The 21,263-nt window shown below is 41.6% G+C and overlaps 1 protein-coding gene across 4 annotated transcripts in view; it reads right to left on the bottom strand.

The window, feature by feature from the left end:
* Positions 1-1,953: 1,953 nt before the first annotated feature.
* rhocb (ras homolog family member Cb) overlaps positions 1,954-21,263 on the bottom strand; it is a 32,478-nt gene continuing 13,168 nt past the window's right edge. For all 4 annotated transcript variants that reach the window (XM_087973436.1, XM_087973438.1, XM_043716361.2 and 1 more), the window contains exons 2-5: positions 7,722-7,879; positions 7,014-7,134; positions 6,725-6,855; positions 1,954-3,185 (exon numbers count right to left, since the gene is read on the bottom strand). In XM_087973436.1, the coding sequence (XP_087829562.1) occupies positions 3,015-3,185; positions 6,725-6,855; positions 7,014-7,134; positions 7,722-7,877 (579 nt within the window). In that variant the 5' untranslated portion in view covers positions 7,878-7,879 and the 3' untranslated portion in view covers positions 1,954-3,014. The remainder of the gene's footprint in view (positions 3,186-6,724; positions 6,856-7,013; positions 7,135-7,721; positions 7,880-21,263) is intronic.

Here is a 21,263-nt window from a genome sequence, read left to right as displayed (position 1 = left end):
CCAGCCCACCATGCAGAACCTTGAGGTCCATATAGACAATGTCCTCTGCCTTGCCTTCAATCTTTGTCACTTGTCATTCCAGACTTAAAACTTAGTCTTAAAAAATCAGAAGCCCTACAGTGTGGAGACAGGGCCCATCAGGTCACCAACTCTGAGTATCCCACCCAAACCCATTCTCCATTACTCCTGACTTATCCCTGAACACTATGGGCAATTTAGCATGGCTAATTTCACCTAACCTGCACATCTTTGGACTGTGGGAAGAAACCAGAGCAAACTCCAGTGACAACTGCCCGAGGCCACAACTGAACCTAGGTCTCTGGTGCTTGAGGCAGTAGTGCTAACCACTGAAACACCATGCTGCCCCAAGACACTATTTCCCACCTGACTATCCCCAATCAGTCCTTTCCAAATACATGTTAATTCTGCCCCTCAGAATTCCCTCCAACAACTCAGACTTTAGGTCCCTGGCTTTTCCTCAACTTTAAATAATGGCCACATTAGCTATTTATATCATGGGTGAGATGCTGGAAGATAGAGTTCTGCTGTAAGATGGTTTTTTTGTGCAACACCACAATATAGAAAAATCATGCTTCAGAAGCAGTGGCACTAATCACATTACAGCCAATACATTTTTAGGAAGTGTCCACAATTAACCAAAAGGTGCATTATAATAGTTGACTAACAAAACCACCTGTGTGTCAGCCTTTACACTCTAGGGATTCAGTCAATGTTACCCGTTATACCCAAGACATGCCTCCTTTTGAATGAATTTCTGCAGTCACCCAACATTCCCTACACCTACCAGCCTTACTATGTGCACAAATCTGCCTCTAGACTTGCCATTTTTATAAGACTAACTTTCAAACCACCCCTTTCCCTGCAAATAGTCCCTCCCAATCAACTTTGGAAAGTTCTTGCATTAAAATTCTAAATTGGAGAAAGGTCAATTTTAACTTCGATCCAGTCTATCATTTTCCCATAACTATTTTATAACTAGTGGAATTATGATCACTGGCCCCAAAAGTGCTCCCCCACTGACCTCAGTCACTTCTCTGCCTTATTTCTCAGTGGCAGGTTTTGCTCCTTCTCTCGTAGGTTCATCCACAAAAACCTTCAGTACACACTTCAAATTCCTCTCCATCAAGCCCTTAACACCATGATCAGTCCCAGCCTATCTGGAAAGTTAAAATTCCCTCTCATTACAACCCTATCATTCCTAAAAAATGAGAGGTAGTAGTAATTGTTTCCCTGCGGGTTAAGAGTAAAAAGGGAAATGATCTAAAAATAGAGGTAGACATTGGCAAGGATGGTGTATTTTCTGCAACACTGCAGTCCAGAGTTAGAACAAACCTGCTGTTTAGCAGTGAAAATTTTGGAATTTGAGAGAATGTTTTGAGGCTGAATAGGATCAAAGTTGAAACTGCAAATTACATTTCATGAAGATTTGGCAATTTACCTCAACTCCACTTTCCCACCCACAAGATGTAAGAGTACGCTATTTGACCCAAATCTGATCTGCCAATGACATCCTCACTGTCCTGCCTGGTCACAAACCTATATTCCTTGCTGCTAAAAAAAGTGCACCTCATCTATTAATATTCTTCATGACCTAACCCCTTACCCAGTGAAACTATAAAATATAGTGACTGGGCATTTACAGAATTGCCAAAAATCAAGAAATTCTCATCCAGATCCTAAATGGTAAATTCTAAGATCATGAATCCTAATTTTAGGACTGTCCAGATAAAGGAAGACAATTTCTTGTTCACCTATGCATTGTGGTAGGTTGTACAATACAAAAACAGCTAGCTCAGTGCCTCAAAACACCAATTCTTCTGCACCTCAAAGACTGGGTTCACAGGCAGTGAAGATGCTGGTAGATCAAAATAGTGCAGGACATCTCTGCACTCAAAAGTACAACATTTAAAGACTTGCTGATTATTGGCAGAGTTTAAAGTGTTCCATTAAATTTATTTTAACATTTGTTAAGTGCCAACTGTCTGAATGTTATAACCCAGGATGAAAGCAAAATGATTTTACATTTAAGCCACAGCATTGGTTATTGCATACAAAATTGTGATTAACAGGGCAGGGAAGAGAAATGCACACTAGCTGTGCAACTTACAGACAACCAACATTAAAATTTACTTGAACAGTTGTGGAATGTTCTTCAGGAAAACTGCTTCAGCCTTAAGTTAGAGTCAGGAATTACAAGCATGTTATCACAGGAAGCAGAGCTTCACTGAGCAATTGCAAGAAACTGATCGAGTCACTTCTGCACAATTACAAAATTCAGAAGGCAGGGTTGCAATAATGTGAACCCTTAGCTAGGATGGGGTTTTACAATCACTAAAAAGGTTGACAGTTAGCATTTTATACAAATCAGAGCTTCAATACAAAGTTGAATCTCAATACAATAAATCTACAAAAGAAAGTTGCTTAACGGAATGCAATTATACAAAAGCTAGTTACACTACCATTCACAGGAGTCTATAGCACTACTCCCAGTTTGGCCTGCAATGCTTAGAAAAATGGAAATAAAACAGCAGCACAGACTTAGAATGTAGAGAAATAATTCATTCAGCAAATAAAGTGATCAGGTTACAGAAGATGATTATACAAACTAATTCATGCTCTGTACCAAATGTTCAAGTTAAATGGAACTATGCAGAAAAGTCATTTGACACTAATTATCTTGTTATGAGTTTTTATAACAATGTAGATACCCAAATGGTACTAAATTTCCCCCTCACCCCCTGAATGTACAGTACTTAAACCCACTGTCATGAGGTGCTGGTGTTCATGGTCTCAGGTCAACACTAGACTCCTCTCACCACTATTCAGATAGTAAGCATTACACAGCAAGTCAAAAAGGCTCAGACTAGAAGTGTTTGAAAAATAGCCATTTGGAAACCAGGGGGAAGCAAGAGGAAAGTCTCCATATACTGTGTAAAAAGTTTGATAAATGTTATTACAGCTGATACAGTACATGCGACAGTATGCATCAGATCCTACAACAGCACACACTTGCGTCTTTTCTTGTGTTTGACTTGTAATGCAGCACGTGTGGCCATCTCAAAGACTTCCCGAACTCCTTCCTTTGTTTTGGCAGAGCACTCCATGTAGCCAAAAGCACTAATTTTGTTGGTCATGTCACGTCCTTCTTCTGGCTTTACAGGTTCCTGCAGTACAAACACTTCATTAATACATGCAAGCACCACGCAGTTATAGAACAAGCACAGAAGATTTGATTAATCTAGTCTGATGGGTCAAGTAATCAACTTTATTCCATTACCAGTCTTTCAACCCCCCCCCCCACCAACTACTTCCTAGTGCTGCCCTACAACCCACACTTTTGGGTACAAGTCCTTGGACCAAGAACTCACTTTGAACAACTGAGTCAGCAGACAGATTAGATACTTTGCATCCATAGCTTGAAGATAACTGATCAGGAGTAAAACGTTTGTGCTGGCTCTTTTGGCAATATATTAAAAGTTTCACCTTGTATACTGAACCTCATTCTAAAATTGAAGTACTCAACATAGTGAAAAGCTTAATCATTTTCACTGCTCAAAGAAGATGCTCAGATTTTCCCATTAATCCTGTTCAGAATTAAGTTTAAGGCTCAAATTCTTCTAGATTTAGTTGTATTGGAGTTACCCTCTAATACTGCCCTCATCCATACAGAAGGTAGGAAACTGTAGACCGGTTATCTTATGTCTGTTGCTAGGAAGTTAGAATCTAACAACAGGGCCTTTGAAAGTCAAAGCAATCCATATTGGAGCTGGTACTGAAGGAGATTTGGACACAATGCGAGGCATAAAACACTTAGCATCCCTTCAAGGAGGAAATCACGACAACTAAACAAAATGCCACCTGGCTACCCTTTGCTTCCCCCCCTCCCCCCACCCTCATGGTTGGTAGAATAAAAAAGTGGGGTGCTACAGGGTTCAGTTCTTGGGCCCCAACTACTTTGCAGACGACAAATAGATTAGGAAGTTCAAAGATATAAAGCTTACAAATGAATATGGATGGATTAGACAAATGGTCTAAAGTGTGTCAGATTTAGTTTAGTATGGATATTTGAGGGTTTACCCACTTTGGTCAGAGCAGAAAAGGCAATTTTGCCTCGATGAGAAACTTTGGTGGGGAGGGATCTGGGTGACCTCATGTATGAATCATAAACCCCACAGGTAAAAGGAAAGTAAATGGAATTATTTTTACTCTATCCCTTAGCAATAAAACCAGGAAAGTTCTGCTGCAAGGCAGTAGTTAGACCACACCTGGCATACTGTGGGGAATTAGAAATTGCTGTTTTAGAGGCAGTCCACTAAATTGATTTCAGCAATGAGGTATTTGCCTCAAGACTGAGCAGTTTAGACCAGGACAGAAATTAAAAAAGGTACAAGATGGTACAGAGGTCACTCACCATTTTAAAATCTGTTACCCCTTTAGGCTAAAGTAGAGAAATTACTTCCCTCAAAAGGGAAGCGAATCTGTGGAATTCACTACCGAGAACAAAATTGGAGGAGGCATTTTTAATTAGTGAGTTTGAAGAGTTGACAGTGGGCAAGAAAGTTGAGACAGAGGAGGTTACCCTTGACTAATAAATAGAATGGGCTCAAAGAACAGAACTGCCTACCCTGATTTTTAGTTATAACTGAAGATTTCACTTACTAAAATACTTGTTCCTGTCCTTCAAAACCCATTTAAAAATCAGGTGGAAAATTCTAGAGATTAGTGCCAAGGCATCTGAAGGTTCAGTTACCAATGGACAGCAAAGAAAACCAGGAAGGGTGAGAAAAATTGGAGAACTGCAGAAATCCATGATGTGAACACAAGGATAAGGATTTCAAATAGCAATGTTACTGGAGTGGGAGTTAGCAGATTAGGCAAACACAGCAATGGAGATCTTAATGCTAAAGACAGAAACAGGAGTTTCAGGTTTTGCAGGATAGATGGCAAGCTGGTCAAATGCACACTGGAATACCTCTATCTGGAAGGTCAAAGGCATTGAGATGGTCCCATGTCAAAAAGGCTGTTCTCAACACTAATATAATCTTAAGGTACCGTCCTCCCAAAACAATGCCACAGCACTGTGGAAACCCACAACTTGATATTTTATGCAGAACAATTATGTTGCCACAATTCAAACATTTAGTATATTCTAAAAGCAAGCCTAAATTTTCCTGTGAACCAAAGATAAATTAAGGAAGCAAGCTGAGAACAATGAACAATTCCACAATGGCGTGTGAAGAGTTTTCTGAGCACTTCAGATTAGAAGTCAACATTGTGTCCAGAGTACACACATTTGAAAGTCAAATGAAGATCAGATTAGATAAGATTATATAAACACCTTCATTTGCTTTCAGTCAAGTGAAATCAAAAACCAAATTTTCCCAGTGACCCCCCCCCCCCCCCCCCAAGACCAAGACACTGACATCAGCTTTCAAAGTAATTTGGAAGCAATGTTGCAGAAAAAAAAACAGTAAATGTAACTAAATTATGGCTACCAAGTGGAGCCCAATTTGCTATAGTTTCATAAATGAAAAAATCCAAAATCAAAAAAGGCACAAGACATGCAAGCATTTAGTATTTAGGTGACACGTATTAGTTGGAGACCTAAATCCAATGTTGGGCATCACAGCCAGATTTAACTAAAATGGTCAAGACTGAAGACAAAGGGCACCACAATCACCTCTGACTGATATTACAATAAACATTTTTTCATTTGCCAGATTGTTAAAACTATAAATGCTAGTTGCCAAATCTAAGATTGCAGTTAGAGGGAGAAAACTAGCTACCCTTCCCACCAGATGTCAGGGGATTTCTTTAGTTACTATAAATTTGCTCAAGTGGGATCCAAATTACCACTCTGGATATTCAGACAGTTCTTAATAAGGAGCACTGGCTCCAAGCCACTTCCACAGCTCATTCAGCAGCAGGATTGGGAGCTTGTTTTCAATTAAAACGATTTAAGATTTTTCTAAAATTGGAAGTACAACATGCACCTCAAACAAGTTCTGGTCACCATATATGACTTGTACACCAAAAGCAACCAATCCTATTGAGACCTGCTCACATGGTTAAAAGCAGCTGGAAGGAACCATGAAACTGATTCCTTCCATATTTTGGGCCTCCAGAAAAGCAACATTTGATTTCATGTTACTCAATGGTCTTGTTTGTCCATCATCTCCAGTTTCATAGCTGATGTCTACATTCATTCTTGGAGATCCAATTTTAATTGTTTCTCTTGAATACAATTAAAGCAAGGAGAGGAGATAGGAGGCAGCATTGAGCAGCTGGTCATGCAGATGGATCATAGTGTCACTATCACTCCACATTAGAAAGCTGATGTATAGCTTCAAGATGATAGAGGGAGTTACTTGGGCTAAGATTGTTACCATAATCCTCTGAGAAAGCGACAAAGCATTTTGAACACCAGTACAGGATTGGAGCTTTCCAAAGTGGAGGGAGATTCACTCACCATGAGCTTCTACAGTGTTAGACCAATTGAAAGTTAGCAACTGCAATCCCGAACTAAAGTGATTGTTAATTTCTCAACACTGCACTAAAGTTGGAACAGTATAGGATACAAAAATTACTGAAGTGCAGAAAGGAGTGCATTTGCCAACCACAACTGGTCCTGAAAAATGGCTATTCTTTCCACATGCAAATTGCTGTACTTGCTACAGAGATCAGGAGGACAGTGAATTCTCACCTGTTTCATTTTTGCAAGTTCTTTTCTTGTATTCTCATCATTTCTCAAATCCTTCTTGTTTCCAACTAGAATTATAGGCACACTTGGACAAAAGTGCTTCACTTCAGGTGTCCATTTTTCAGGAATATTTTCTGCAAGAGAGTTATCAGTGACTTTCAAAGTTGAATTTTTCCTGCAGTTAAAATGCTAAGTCCAGATTATTCATACAATCTGTTATAATGCAGAAACAATGCTATAGTATGATTAGAATTACACCAAAACATAGGCAAAATATGAAATCAAAACCTACCCAAGCTGTCCGGGCTATCAATTGAGAAACACATTAGAATAACATCAGTGTCAGGATAGGAGAGTGGTCGGAGTCTATCATAGTCTTCTTGTCCAGCTGTATCCCAGAGTGCAAGTTCAACCTGCAATGAGTGCAATTTACCATTTAGCATATATTACCCATGCTTCTGATTTCAGTTTACTAAAAAAAAAACACAAGGTTGATGAATAAGGAACAGTAATTTTGTAATTACTTAAGTCTCAAATAAAGGAGTATACTTTCTTGACAGCTAAAGACCTGGGACATTGCATAGAACATTAGATGGCTGCAGCAGGGTCACCTTTGGGGGTACATTGACAGGCTGAACCAGTGGTTGTGTTCACATTGAATGGATTAAAAGGCCTGTCAGGCTACTCCTCCCCAGGCTAACCCAAAAATTAATCCTCTGTTCCCACAACCTGGACAGATTTAATTCTGCAGGAACATTTAAAGTTAGCTAGGCCTAGTACCTTAGCCAATATTTCTGTTGGCTAAGCACAAAGTTTAAGGTTTATAGCTGAAAATAAAGACTCCTCACTTTTAGAAAAAAGAAGGATAAATTTACTGCAAAATTAACAGATCAGGTAATTACCTGAAGCTACAATTCAGAACTCAGTTCATTCATTTAAGAAAGGTTTAAAACAGCGAGTCTTGCATTCACTGGCAATGACATTCCTGAACCCAACTCACCTGTTTGCCATCCACTTCAATGTCTGCAATGTAGTTTTCAAAGACAGTTGGTACATAAACTTCAGGGAACTGATCCTTACTGAACACAATTAGAAGACATGTCTTGCCACAAGCACCATCTCCAACAATAACCAACTTTTTCCGAATGGCTGCCATATCTAGAGAAGATAAAATTAATAAGACCCTGGAATGCAAAACAATGGAACTTCCATTCAAAAATAAAACAAATGAAAAAGAGAGATAAGACTACTTCACTGAAGAATTCATTTTTGAAATTCTTAGAAAGTTTAAAATTAATATTTTGCTTCAGTCTTCAGGATTGAAGACACTAAACATCCCAAGGTGCTGTTGGGTTGAACAATCTTGTAATAGTTCCTATCAAAGATCCAAGTCTTTGACAAACTAAGAACTGAAGGCAAACAGGTCTCCAGGAACTGAACCTGCATTCAACAATTTTAAGGGAATGGCTACATATATAGCCCTTGTCAAAATATTCTAGAACTCAACTGAGGGCTCCAAGGAATTGGAAAATTGCTGATGTGACATGCCTGTTCAAGGAATCAGAACAGAGAGGAAACTATACGCCAATTAGCCTAGCATGTGTCTCATTGGGGAAAATGCTAAAGTCCATCAAGGAAGGAGCATTTAGAAGAGTTAAACAAAACCCACTGATTCTAGTTGCAGTAATTACTGAACAAGTCAGACCCTAGGTTGAAGCTGGTTTGATAATTTTTTTGTTCTTCAGTGGGTGTCTTGCTACCTTGCAGGTTATTACATTTTATTAATATTGTTACATCAACTTAGATGCAAGAGATAGATGCAGAATACTTCAGGAAGCTATTCTACTGTGATTGGGTACAGACAAGATTTTTCTTTTGAAAGAGTTGAGGACTGAGGAACTGGCATGAAGGAGTTGAGACCTAGACAGATCAGCCATAATCTTGCTATTCTGCACTTTAAATAGCTCCTCAGGATATTTTAGTTTTAAACCCACACCTCTAGTCAGATTAAAATTATTTCTTTAGTTACCTTGTTCAAAGATATCTGCCAAAGACTCAGAAGGACTGCTCAAAGTTAAACTAAAAACACCCTGCTTTAAGCTATGGAGATTCAAAGGAATTCAGTAGAAAGCAAACATCTGGAATGGTTTACTCCAGACAGTTGCAGAGGCTAGATCACAAAGCATTCAAAGATTGATTTTTGATATCAAGGAGTTGAGGGCTACAGAGAACTAGCATGACAGGTCTGTAGACTGGGCAGATCAGCCACAACTTTGCTAAAATGGTAAGATAGGTTTGAAGTGCTGATCAGCCTTTTCCTGTCCTTCTGTTCTAAACAATTTATAAAATATACATTAACAGTCTTGCTTATACTCCATTAAATTTTGCAATGCTGCAGTTAGCTGGGTCTATTTATTGCAGGCCTGAAGTCAAAGCCATTTGTGGGAAGGAATTTCTCAAATCTCATTTGACTATGGCTAGCTTCAGCTCAGTGATCTCCACAACACATGCTCCTGAACAACTGCAATTAGTCTTTTTCAAAATGGCTATTTGTTTTTAAAAAGGTTACATCTCAGGAACAGGCCCTTTGGCCCTCAGACTGTAGTCACATTGTGCCCTTCCATACAAAGGCTGTCTTCACTTCTTATTCATGTATGCGCCCAGGAACTTCTTGAATACTGCTAGTGTCTGCTTCCACAACCACCTCTAGCAGCAAACTACAAGGACTCACCACAGTGTAAAAATATTGCCTTGCACATCTTTTAAACCCCTCCCTCCCAACCTTGAAACTGTGTGCCCCAGTAATTGAAACCCCCCCCCAGGAAAAACCTCACTTTCCACTTTATCCATTCCATTCATAAACTCAGGAGATTGAGGGGAGACCTACATTCCAGTGAAAACAAACCCAGTCTCCAACTTTTTTGCATAGCTAGAAGCCCCCAAACTAGACAACATCCTGGTAAACCTTTTCTGTATCCTCTCCAAAGCATCCACATCCTTCTGGTAATGTAGTGACCAAAACAGATGCAATATTTTAACTAGGAAGTAATGGCAGCCAATTTGTAAACAGGTTAATGACAGTTTTCTGTAACATGATTAAATGAATTATTGGCCAATGAGAGAGAATTCCTATACTGCTTCCCACCCTAGAAAGTTCTGCAAAATGCTTGACAGAGAGAAACATTAAGTGGTCTCAAGGACGTGACCTGCAGATTAGCAACAAAAATCAAAATCAGCACACCCATAGGTACACAGTCCAGGAGAAGCAACCCCCCACCCCCAAGTTCCTCTCCTTACATCAAGTTTATTTTATACTCCGGAGCTAACAAATATTTGTCAAGTTACAGCTGTGAGTCAAACATTTATAGTTTAGACTGGGAACAAGTGCTGGATTTCTCAGGAGAGACACCAACTCAGGAAGGGATCAGCTGATCCAAGCAGCACCAAGAATTCTAAGCCTTCATACTTCTGTAGCCAAGACAAGTTAATCTTCCAGGACATAGTTTAATTCCACTGTTCCATCTTTAACCCCAATGCAAACCATCACAGCTGCATAAAGAAAAACGGACTACCTTCCAATGGAAAGATTGGCAATTGTTAAAAATCAAATTCTGCTACTCCTTTAGAGTAGACAGTTTTGATGTCCCTGTAGCAAAAGGCTGAGGGGAAAAGATACTTCAGTTCACACCAATTCCATTAAGACCAGGTGGTAAGAAAAGTTGACTGACCTCACATGCGGCGAGACTATGGTTTGAAAACAATACTTAGCAGAAAACTGACTAGTGTCAGAACAACTGAGTGTGCCGGGGGGGGGAATATTAGGACATATTCCTAGTTACAGGGATAGTCCTGGGTCCAAGTTCACAGTTGCAGCAACAAACTCAACTGGACAAAGTCTAAAAAGGAATAAAAGATAAAACTCTTGTTTCTTAAATCAGGTAGCTAAGAATTGCTGATTTGATTGCACATAGACAGGATTGGCTCAAAAAAGCTTCAAGGTCAAAAGCTATGCCATTTATAGAATCATGAAAATAACCTTAGAAATGATTTGCAGCATCTTCAAAACTGACATTTCTTAATCAGGGAAGAGCAGAAAGTAATTTCTAGCAACCAATATCTTTCTCCACTGGTGATTGCATAAAGCTTTAGTAGTATCCAAGTCCACCTTTCCCCAAGTTAAAAATTGAATATGTTTTCTTTCAACTACATTCAAACTGAAATTTGCAGAGGTGAGCACAATACACCAGGATTCATTGCTCATAATTGCCGAGTAGCAGTGAGCTGCCACTTTGAATAACTCCAGTCTATGGGTATAGTATGTCCATTTGTTGATAGAGTTCCAGGATTTTGACCTATGACCCAAAACAAAAGTCAACAGTTCTAAAATCAGAATGGCGTGTAACTTGGAGGGGAACTAGAAAGTGGTGCTTCTATACCTTTACTACCATTGCCCCACCATGATGTCACAAGTTTATAAGGTGCTGTCAAAGCAGCCTTACTAAGCTGTTAGTGAATAGTGTAGATGATCACTGCTTGGACTAGCATATGGACATACATGGAATAGCATAGGTTAGATGGGCTTCAGAGTGGTATGACAAGTCAGCACAAAGAGGGCTGAAGGGCTTGTAATGTGCTGTAATGTTCTATGTCCTGTGCTGCTACAGTGGGTTGGTGAGTTCAGATGGCTGGACAACCAGTTTGCAATACACAGATTACAAAAGCTGGGTGAAATTCCTCCACCATAGTTATGTAGGATTCCTCAGCCTCTGCTGGGTGTGGTGACCCTCAGATTAAACCGCCTCTGCACAGACTACGACAACTATACCTTAGTTTGCAGTCCAGTGAAAGCAGCTAAATAAAGATGCTGCATTGTGTTCTAATCAAGTTAGCTTTGTTTGATAGAGTTTTGAGTTCAGAAATGCTTGACCTTCACTAATCCAGACAGAACATTCCATCGTATCTTGATTTTGCTTGCTGGTGCTGGGGATAACAGGTAACTACAGGGTTAGGTTAATTTTCCTGACAATTTGCTGAGTGTCGGTCAGGATTCAATCATACTAGGGTTTTGTAGTCTGAAGCAGCCAACTACTCCAGTTAAAAGCACAGCAGGGTAAAATAAACTTCAGCTACAATCAAAAACTACCAGTAGATTGCTGACCCATGAAGGTTTAGGAAAAACCAATAAAAGACAGATGCAGAAAAGGTAGTACTGAGGATTAGCACAAAATCAGTCTGTAGTGTTACCAGGGTGATCCAGAGTAAAACCAGGCAGATTTGCAGCACAAGGAAACCCTGGAATTGGAAGATTTAAATTTTGACAGCAATTGTGTAGCCAAGACACTTCCTGTGTAACCTGCAGATAACCTACCAACTCCCAAAGTAGTGAAGTACAAACTCCAATCATCTAGCCAAGTCAGCTGCTTTGCTCATCGCAGACAGGGTTTTAATTATGTAGTCACGAAACTGGCTAGGCCACTGCAAAGTTTTTCCAGTCTTACAGTAAATTCTTGAGGATTTCAAGTTTATTTTGGATTGCAGCCTTGCAACAGTTAATTCTGGACATTCAAAGAAATATACTCACTAGCAGCCACATATTGTGCAGATCAACCCTCAAGAGTTTCTTCCGCTGTGAGAAAGTATTGCTGACAAAACTTCCAGAATGCTAAGGCTGTCATGAGGAATTTCCACCTGCGCACAACACTATTCAAAAGAGGCCTCCAGAAGACAACACCCTGGCTGCTCATGAGTTTTTCCTCCCTGCAAAGATCTTGCTGATGTTTGATGCCACAGCATGTTAGCACCTTATAAATACCCCTTGGTTTATTTAGTGGTAAGTAAAAGTTCATCAGGTGGACATAAATGAAAGGCGAGGTTCCAAAAACTGGAAGAGAGCACCTTTATATAAGCAGGAGACAAAACCAGCAATAGTAGGTCAGTTAGCTTAACATGTCAGTCAGGAGAGGGCTAGAGTCTATTTATAAAAGGATGTAAAGCATCTACAAATATACATGATAAAGCAGAGTCACCAGACTTCCATGAAGGAGAAATTATGCTTGCTGAATTGATTTGAATTCTTGTGGCAACAAGCAAGACAAAGGGAACCAGTACAGAGGAACCACAATTATCCAAATTTTGGATTATCCAAAGGGGATCTCAAGGTCTGAAAAACATTACATCAGAGCTGTTTCAACCCTGATTGTACCTGTAAACAAAAGAATGATTAAAAACAAACTCGGCTCACTGAAATGCTGCCGAGAACAGCCCAGACACACCCCCCACACTTTCGGTGGAGTTCTACATAGGGGTGTACCCATAACCTCGACACCTAAGTTCGCTAAGTTTGTTATGCAAACGTTCTTCAAAAGGTATAAAAATGCAGGCGAGAATGCCAGCCTTTACTTCAAATTAAATGGAGCAAAATAGGTCTTGCTAAGTTACACAAGTGCAATGGTTTGACCACATCTGAAAAATAAACTCCTGGGGCCCCTTACATTATACTGCCAGTGGTAGTTTAATGAAAAGTAATAAGATTCATTAGGTTGATCCTGGATTTGGAGGGATTTTCTTAAGGGGGGCATTGAGCCTCTACACATTGGAACATAGAACAATACAGCGCAGTACAGACCCTTTGGCCCTCGATGTTGCACTGATCCAAGCCCACCTAACCTACACTAGACCACTATCCTCCATATGCCTATCCAATGCTCGTTTAAATGCCCATAAAGAGGGAGTCCACCACTGCTACTGGCAGGGCATTCCATGAACTCACGACTCGCTGAGTAAAGAATCTACCCCTAACATCTGTCCTATACCTACCACCCCTTAATCTAAAGCTATGCCCCCTCGTAATAGCTGACTCCATACGTGGAAAAAGGTTCTCATGGAGTTAAAAAGAAAGGTGACTTTATTGAAAGGCAATAGTCTTGAGCTTGTCAAGGTAAAGAGATTGTGGACTCTTCTGCAAGTGGAGCCAATGCGACAGCATAATCTCAGTCAACAGCATTCTGACGAGGGGTCACTGGACCCAAAAGATTACTGATTTCTCTTGAGATATTGCCAGACCTGCTGAAACTTCCCAGTAATTTCAGGTTTCCAGCATCTACAGTTCTTTGGATTTTTTAAAAAATAAATCAAAGATTTCAGTAATGAGTCAGCCAGTTGAACAAATGCATTTCTGATGGTCTTTCAAATTCTTTATTGCAGAAGATAGGGATAGACAGATTTTTAAATCCGTAAAAGAATCTAGAGATGAGGAAAGGCAGTAAAGTGAAGCCACCAGATCAATCATTTGAATGACAGTAAACCTGATGGACAAATGGCCTACCTCTTCTCCCACACTAGAGGGGTCACGATTGGAATACCAGCAAGCAAGATGTGCCACCCAATATTAATTTGTATGTGCTTATATTTGTATGTCAATGGTCTCAGCACCTCATACCAGAAAGACAGGAGCTGAAGTAGGTTATTTGGCACAGCCAGGCTTGCTCTGCCATTCAACATGACAGAGCCTTATTTTCTTACCAAAACTTCATATTACAGGTGTGCTCTGATTCATTCCTTGTAAAGTTTTAGCCAAGTCTCCCTATTCTAAGATCAACATTCCATTTGGCTTCTCAATTACCTACTAAACTCTGAACCTACCTTTTGGCAATTCATGCCACAACACCCTGAAATTCTAATGCTGCAATGTTCTGCAGTCTCACCTTTTAAAAAATACTGAGCTTTGTTTCCTGCTAAGTGCATAACTGATTTTCCTATTATATTGCATCTGGCACATTTATGCCCACTTAACATTGCATCATCCTCACTACTGACCTTTCCACTCAAGGAATCTGTAAACTTAACATATTTCCATCATGTTATTCATACATTGTAATGAGTTGAGCCGAGCACCATTCATGTGACACTCCATTAGTCTATTCTGAAAATACCCCCCAACCCCAAATGTCTATTATCCCATATCCTCCATAGTGTTGAAATATGGTAAGTAGGCTTGTGCAGTACCTTTAGGAAATCCAAACACAAGTCTACTGGTTCACCTTTATCTACACTGCTCATTAATAAATTTATTAAGTGAGAATGCATGGCTCCCCTTTGAGATCACTTGATGACTTAAACATATTCAATACTAAAATGTTTTTTTTTTAAACATCCTCTAATAGATGAACATGTCCTCAATGGCAAGATGACTGACAAAGGGGAATTTGCACCATTGATTATGTCAGACATCCTGGTCCATCAAAAATGATAGTGGTCACTAACAGAACAATTCTGCATTGTACCTTGTAGATGGTACATTGCTGTTGCTACCAATGGAGAGTGGCAAAATTTTGTGGACATGCTGTCAATCAAGCAGGCGGTTACATCAGAGACTAGTTGGAACTGCACTCATCTGAGCAAGTGGGAAGTATTCCATCACATGCCTGGCTTGTACCTTGAAGATGGTGGACAGACTTGGTGAGAATATGTATAGGGTATACGCAGGCAGGGAAGAGTCAAGTTCTAAGTTGTGAAACAAGAGGTTCAGCTGAGGAGGACAGATCAGATAAGCACTCAGTTAACAATGGGGTGCTGGAGGCAAGGTTGATGGGTTAAGAAGATGAAAGGCAGTAATTGTGTAGAGCCATGTAAAATGGGACAGCATTCAGTTTGAGGTGAGTTTATTCATTGAAGTTATTCATTGTGTAACAGATGGCTTAATCTTCACTATTGACACACTGGTTGTGACAGTCACCCAATCAAAATATTGCCAATCCAGATGCTCCTCCCTGTAAATTAAGTGCTATTCCACAGAAGACAATGAACTCTTGTCTGTCTGCGATTGACTTCTCCCTCCAGCTTCTGAAGGAAAGATGGACATAAACTATACTGCGTCTGAATGTTTTGCTTTGACTAAAGGTGGGGGGAAGAAATTGGACAGGGAGTCAAGATTTATATGGCTAGCCCAGTTCAAATTCTGGTCAACAGTAATTCCCAGAGCGTTGACAGTTGGGATTTCAATAATGAAAATGTAACTGTCAGAGGTGATAGTAACACCACAAGCATAACTATCTGGCATTGAGTGAATGTTATTGGTTGGTCAGCCCAAGCCTGGATAGCACACAGATCTTGCTGCATTTGGACACATGATTCAGTTCTGAAGCAGAAAGGAACTAAACATTGACTTCTAAACTTAAGGCTACTTAAAAGATGTTTGGGCCGAGGAAATAACAGGAACATCTAACGACACGAAATGAAAATACCCTTCCACAACTATCTTCCTTAAAGTTCAGGGCACATGCCATCAGGATTGCCAGGATATTCAAGACCTAGAGTCACTAACTGTACCTTGACATCATATGGAGTGATTAGAATTGGCTGAGGGCATACATTTGTAATACTGGGCAATTCTGGGAAGGGGTAGAGGCTGCACCTCAAACTGAGTATTGTTACAAAAGGTAACGATGAAGCATCTGCAATGTGATTGGTTCCCTCAAAAGATGGGGATATTTGTGGAGACACCTCCAGTAAGTTGTTTAATTGGCAGTGACTTCACAACTGGATATAGCAGGGCTGCTAAACTTGGAATCGATCAGAGAGCTGTGGAATCTCAGCTTTGCAGATCACTTGTTGCTTATGCCTTTTGGCATATAGTCCTGTTTTGCAGCTTTATTAGGTTGACACTTAGTTATGCTTGGTACTGCTATGGCAAACTTTCCTGCACCCTTTGTTGAACCAGGGTTGATCACCTAATTAAAATAGGAGTAGAAGAATATACAGGGCCAGTTTGTAAAAGAAGTCTGGTGGCCCATAGAACCTCATGGAAAAGGCACTGGAATTGTTGAATCCCTTCTAAGTCTACCCAACTTAGTAGCAAGCGCCATGAGGCAGGGCATCCTCAAATGTAAGGTGGGATTTGGTCTTCACATGATTCTAGGAGTTCCTCAGTCCTGTCCGGAGTTGAAAAACTTTCTGCTGCTTAATGGAGCTTCTATTCAGCAGAAAAAGTGTTCTTATGGTTGCACAATGTTCAGTACCAGGAGACTCACTGAAGCAGCCCTAAGCCACATGCAAAATCGGTACAGTGTCCAGGGTTGGAGTGATAAGTGGAAAGTAACATTTGTATCACTAGGCAAAGATCTTGAACAGTATCATTGAATCCCCCAGAGATACCACCTACCAAAATCTGAACTGGAAGGTAATTTATACTGTGGCTTCAAGAGTAGGTCAGTGGTTATGAATTCTGCAATAAGCTGCTTAACACCTAATTCCCTAGTAGGTTTGGCAACACAGGCCTAAAGGATGCATTCCATACTGCATGATTCTACGACCATCCTGAAACTATAATTGCTGTTCAACTGTCACTGCGAACTCCTTTACAGCAGAGGTATCTCGATATACAAAATGCAAAGGCTCCATGAGGCAATCCACCAGCCCCCAGAGCAATGAGAGGATTAGTGTTGAACTAGCCAGGAACATTCCAATCCCATTAATGGATCAAAGACTAAAGCCTTCAAGTCTAATATTAAACCACAGGGGGAAAAAAAAAAAGTTACAAATCAAAAACTCCCAACTGGCATAGGAAATCTGACAGATGGACACAACATAGGTCGATGGTAATTCTTTAGCTTCAAAGGCCCAGCACCTGTTTACAACTTCAAAGAGAATTACCCACAAATCACATGCCTTAAGTGTAGTAATACAGAGGCAAATGTCAAGTCCATCTCAGAACGTGCAGCCCACCACTCGCTCCGTTCCAACCCCAATCTCACTATCAAACCGGCAGACAAGGGAGGCGCGGCAGTAGTTTGGCACACCGACCTTTACACCGCTGAGGCTAAACGCCAGCTCGTGGACACCTCCTCCTACTGCCCCCTTGACCATGACCCCACCTCCCACCAACCATCATCTCCCAGACCACCCATAACCTCATCACCTCAGGAGATCTCCCATCCACCGCCTCCAACCTCAGTCCCACAACCCCGCACCGCCCGTTTCTACCTCCTGCCCAAAATCCACAAATCTGACTGCCCCTCCAGCCCATTGTCTCAGCCTGCTCCTGCCCCACCGAACTCATCTCTGCATATCTTGACACAGTCCTGCCCCCCTTAGTCCAAGAACTCCCCACCTATGTTTGGGTCACCACCCACGCCCTCCACGATTTGCTTCCCCAGCCCCCAATGCCTTATTCTTCACCATGGACATCCAGTCCCTATACACTCCATTCCCCCATCACGAAGGACTCAAAGCCCTCCGCTTCTTCCTTTCCCACGGTACCAACCAGTACCCATCCACTGACACCCTCCTTCGACTGAGTGAACTGGTCCTCACCCTGAACAACTCTTTCCAATCCTCCCACTTCCTCCAAACCAAAGGAGTCGCCATGGGCACCCGCATGGGCCCCAGCTATGCTTGCCTCTTCGTAGGATATGTGGAACAGTCCATCTTCCACAGCTACACTGGCACCACCCCCCACCTTTTCTTGCACTACATCAATGACTGTATCGGCACTGCCTCGTGCTTCCATGAGGTTGAACAGTTCATCCACTTCATCACCTTCCACCCCGACTTCAAATTTACCTGGACCGTCTCAGACTCCTCCCTCCCCTTCCTAGACCTCTCCATTTCTGTCTCGGGCGACCAAATCAACACGGACATTTACTATAAACCGACTGACTCCCACAGCTACCTAGACTACACCTCCTCCCACCCTGCCCCCTGTAAAAACACCATCCCATATTCCCAATTCCTTTGGCTCTGCCACATCTGTTCCCAGGAGGAACAGTTCCAATACCGTACAACCCAGATGGCCTCCTTCTTCAAAGACCGCAATTTCCCCCCAGATGTGATAGACTATGCTCTCCACCGCATCTCCACTTCCCGCTCCTCCGCCCTTGAGCCCCACCGGTCCTCACCTACCACCCCACCAACCTCCATATACATCGTATCATCCAGTCATTTCCGCCACCTCCAAACAGACACCACCACCAGGGATATATTTCCCTCCCCTATCAGCATTCTGAAAAGACCACTCCCTCCGTGACTCCCTTGTCAGGTCCACACCCCCCCACCAACCCAACCTCCACTCCGGCACCTTCCCCTGCAACCGCAAGAAATGCAAAATTTGTGCCCACACCTCCCCCCTTACTTCCCTCCAAGGCGCCAAGGGATCCTTCCATATCCGCCACAAATTCACCTGCACCTCCACACACATTTACTGCATCTGCTGCACCCGAAGTGGCCTCCTCTATATTGGGGAGACAGGCCACCTACTTGCGGAACCTCTGGGACACCCAAACCAGCCAACCCAACCACCCTGTGGCTCAACACTTCAACTCCCCCTCCCACTCCACCAAGGACATGCAGGTCCTTGGACTCCATCGCCAGACCATAGCAACACAGCTGGAGGAAGAGCACCTCATCTCCTGCCTAGGAACCCTGCAACCACAAGGGATGAACTCAGATTTCTCCAGTTTCCTCATTTCCCCTCCCACCTTGTCTCAATCCCAACCCTCTAACTCAGCACCACCTTCCTAACCTGCAATCTTCCTGAACTCTCCACCCCCACCCCAGCCTATCACCCTCACCATAACCTCCTTCCACCTATCGCATTTCCAACACCACTCCCCCAAGTCCCTCCTCCCTTTTATCTTAGTCTGCTGGACACTTTCCTCATTCCTGAAGGGCTCATGCTTGAAACGTCGATTCTCCTGCTCCTTGGATGCTGCCTAACCTGCTGCGCTTTTCCAGAACACATTTTCAGCAGTAAAAGGAAGACTCCATAATACTAACATGGGCTGCGACCAACTTTCATCCAAGGCATTGTTTGCAACTGTGCATGCTCAGTGCCTGCAAGTACTCTTATAATTATGGAAGTGCATGGTACAAGTGTTCAGGCCAAGTTGGGATATTCTCAGTTGGCAAATACCCTGCAAAATGCTGGTACTAATCAACACAGACTAGGACTTAGCAAGTTAAGATTTGTAGCTCAGGATAAGGTTCTTCATTGGGTTTGCTCACTGGAGCTGGAAGATTAGTTTTCAGACATTTTGTCACTATACTAGGGAACGTTTTCAGTGAAGCTCCAGTGTCGCCCACTTTATTTGTTTGGGTTCCCTTGGGTTGATGAGGTCATTACTTCCTGATTTCACCCCCCCCAGTGGTAAATGGGATCTAAGTCAATGCAATTGTTGATGGAGTTCCGATTGGAATGCTAGGCTTCTAGGAATGCTCACGTCTGTTTGGCTTGTCCTAGGATGGATGTCAAAGTGGTGTCCTTCCTCATCCATCTGTAAGAATACTAGTGAGACAGATCCAAAAGACATGACCCACTCACTAATATCCTTAGATACAGATGATCCTAGGTCAAGTCAATCAGACATGCATGATAATTCCTAAAAAGGATGGTATTCCAACCAGAACTCAAACATTGACTTGGATCCCATTTACCATCCCTTGAGAAAAACAGGAAATGACATCACCAACCAGGGAAACAAAAACAAAGCAAGCTACAGTGCTTCAACCAGAGGCTCTCTGATGTTACCTAGTATGGTGACAAAACATCTGAAAAATGATCCTTCCAGCTCAGGGAACAAACCTACATCCACAGACCAGGACTGTGGACATATCAGCATATAAACAGCTGTAGCAAGTGAGTTAACCACAGAAGTTGGTACAGTAAACAAAATCTTCTGGATCCAAATCTATTCTGTCTGTAAAAACCTTGTTCTTTTAATTCTGAGCAAGCTGCTTAAGTGGCCATCCAAAATCCAATTCCCTTATAACTTTAATGAGCTTAGAGAATAAGCAGCCCAGTATTTAAGTTGGCAAGATCAGGGAGCAGTCACATAATATCAACCGACCTTGCTTATAACATTCAACCATGCTCACATGGAAATTAATCCTTTCCATCATTGGTCTACTGGCTTGAAACTAAATATTCAAGTGGTCAAATGACAACTTCCAATTGTCATTTGGACAGCAAACTGTTGCCTGGTAATGAGATTCTGGTTTCCAAGCAGTGATAAATCCTGGGTCATTGCTGCTGATGATTTGCAACAAATGACTGATGCTGCTCCTTCAGCAGTCTTGAGAAATTTATATATTGTGCCAAAGTGCTGAATAGATACAAATAGCTGTACAATTACTCATGTATGATGGGATTGCCTTGTCAAAATTTATAATGGTTTTAGCTTATTGGCCAGGATGAAATATTGGCTAGGCCATTTGTCAAACACCATAACACCTTTAACATCCATTCTGAATAGCTCCAGTATGCCACTAAGGCCAGTGGATCACTTAAGCCAACTTGTCCCAATCCCCTATTCCAGTTAGAGGAAGCAAACAGACAATATGGAGGGGCGCAAGAGCGGGCGCCCACGAGTTTTGTCTTCTCTCAAACCAGAGATTCTTAATTACATAATCATTTACAGGCAGCAGCTCCCAAATAAGGCAACATCTATATTGACTGGTGACTGTTACAATCAAGCATCAACAGTACCATCTGACATTATACAACGTGTGCTTAACTTTGTTAATTGGCTTTACATAATACTTTTTCTTC

The sequence above is a fragment of the Chiloscyllium plagiosum genome, unplaced genomic scaffold (genome assembly GCF_037043375.1).
Source record: "Chiloscyllium plagiosum isolate Xiang-an unplaced genomic scaffold, Cpla_swu_hap1 HiC_scaffold_26, whole genome shotgun sequence".
In the NCBI taxonomy this organism is placed as follows: domain Eukaryota; kingdom Metazoa; phylum Chordata; class Chondrichthyes; order Orectolobiformes; family Hemiscylliidae; genus Chiloscyllium; species Chiloscyllium plagiosum.
The sequence above is the reverse complement of the archived record's forward strand: the minus strand, read 5'-3'. Positions and strand labels throughout refer to the sequence as shown.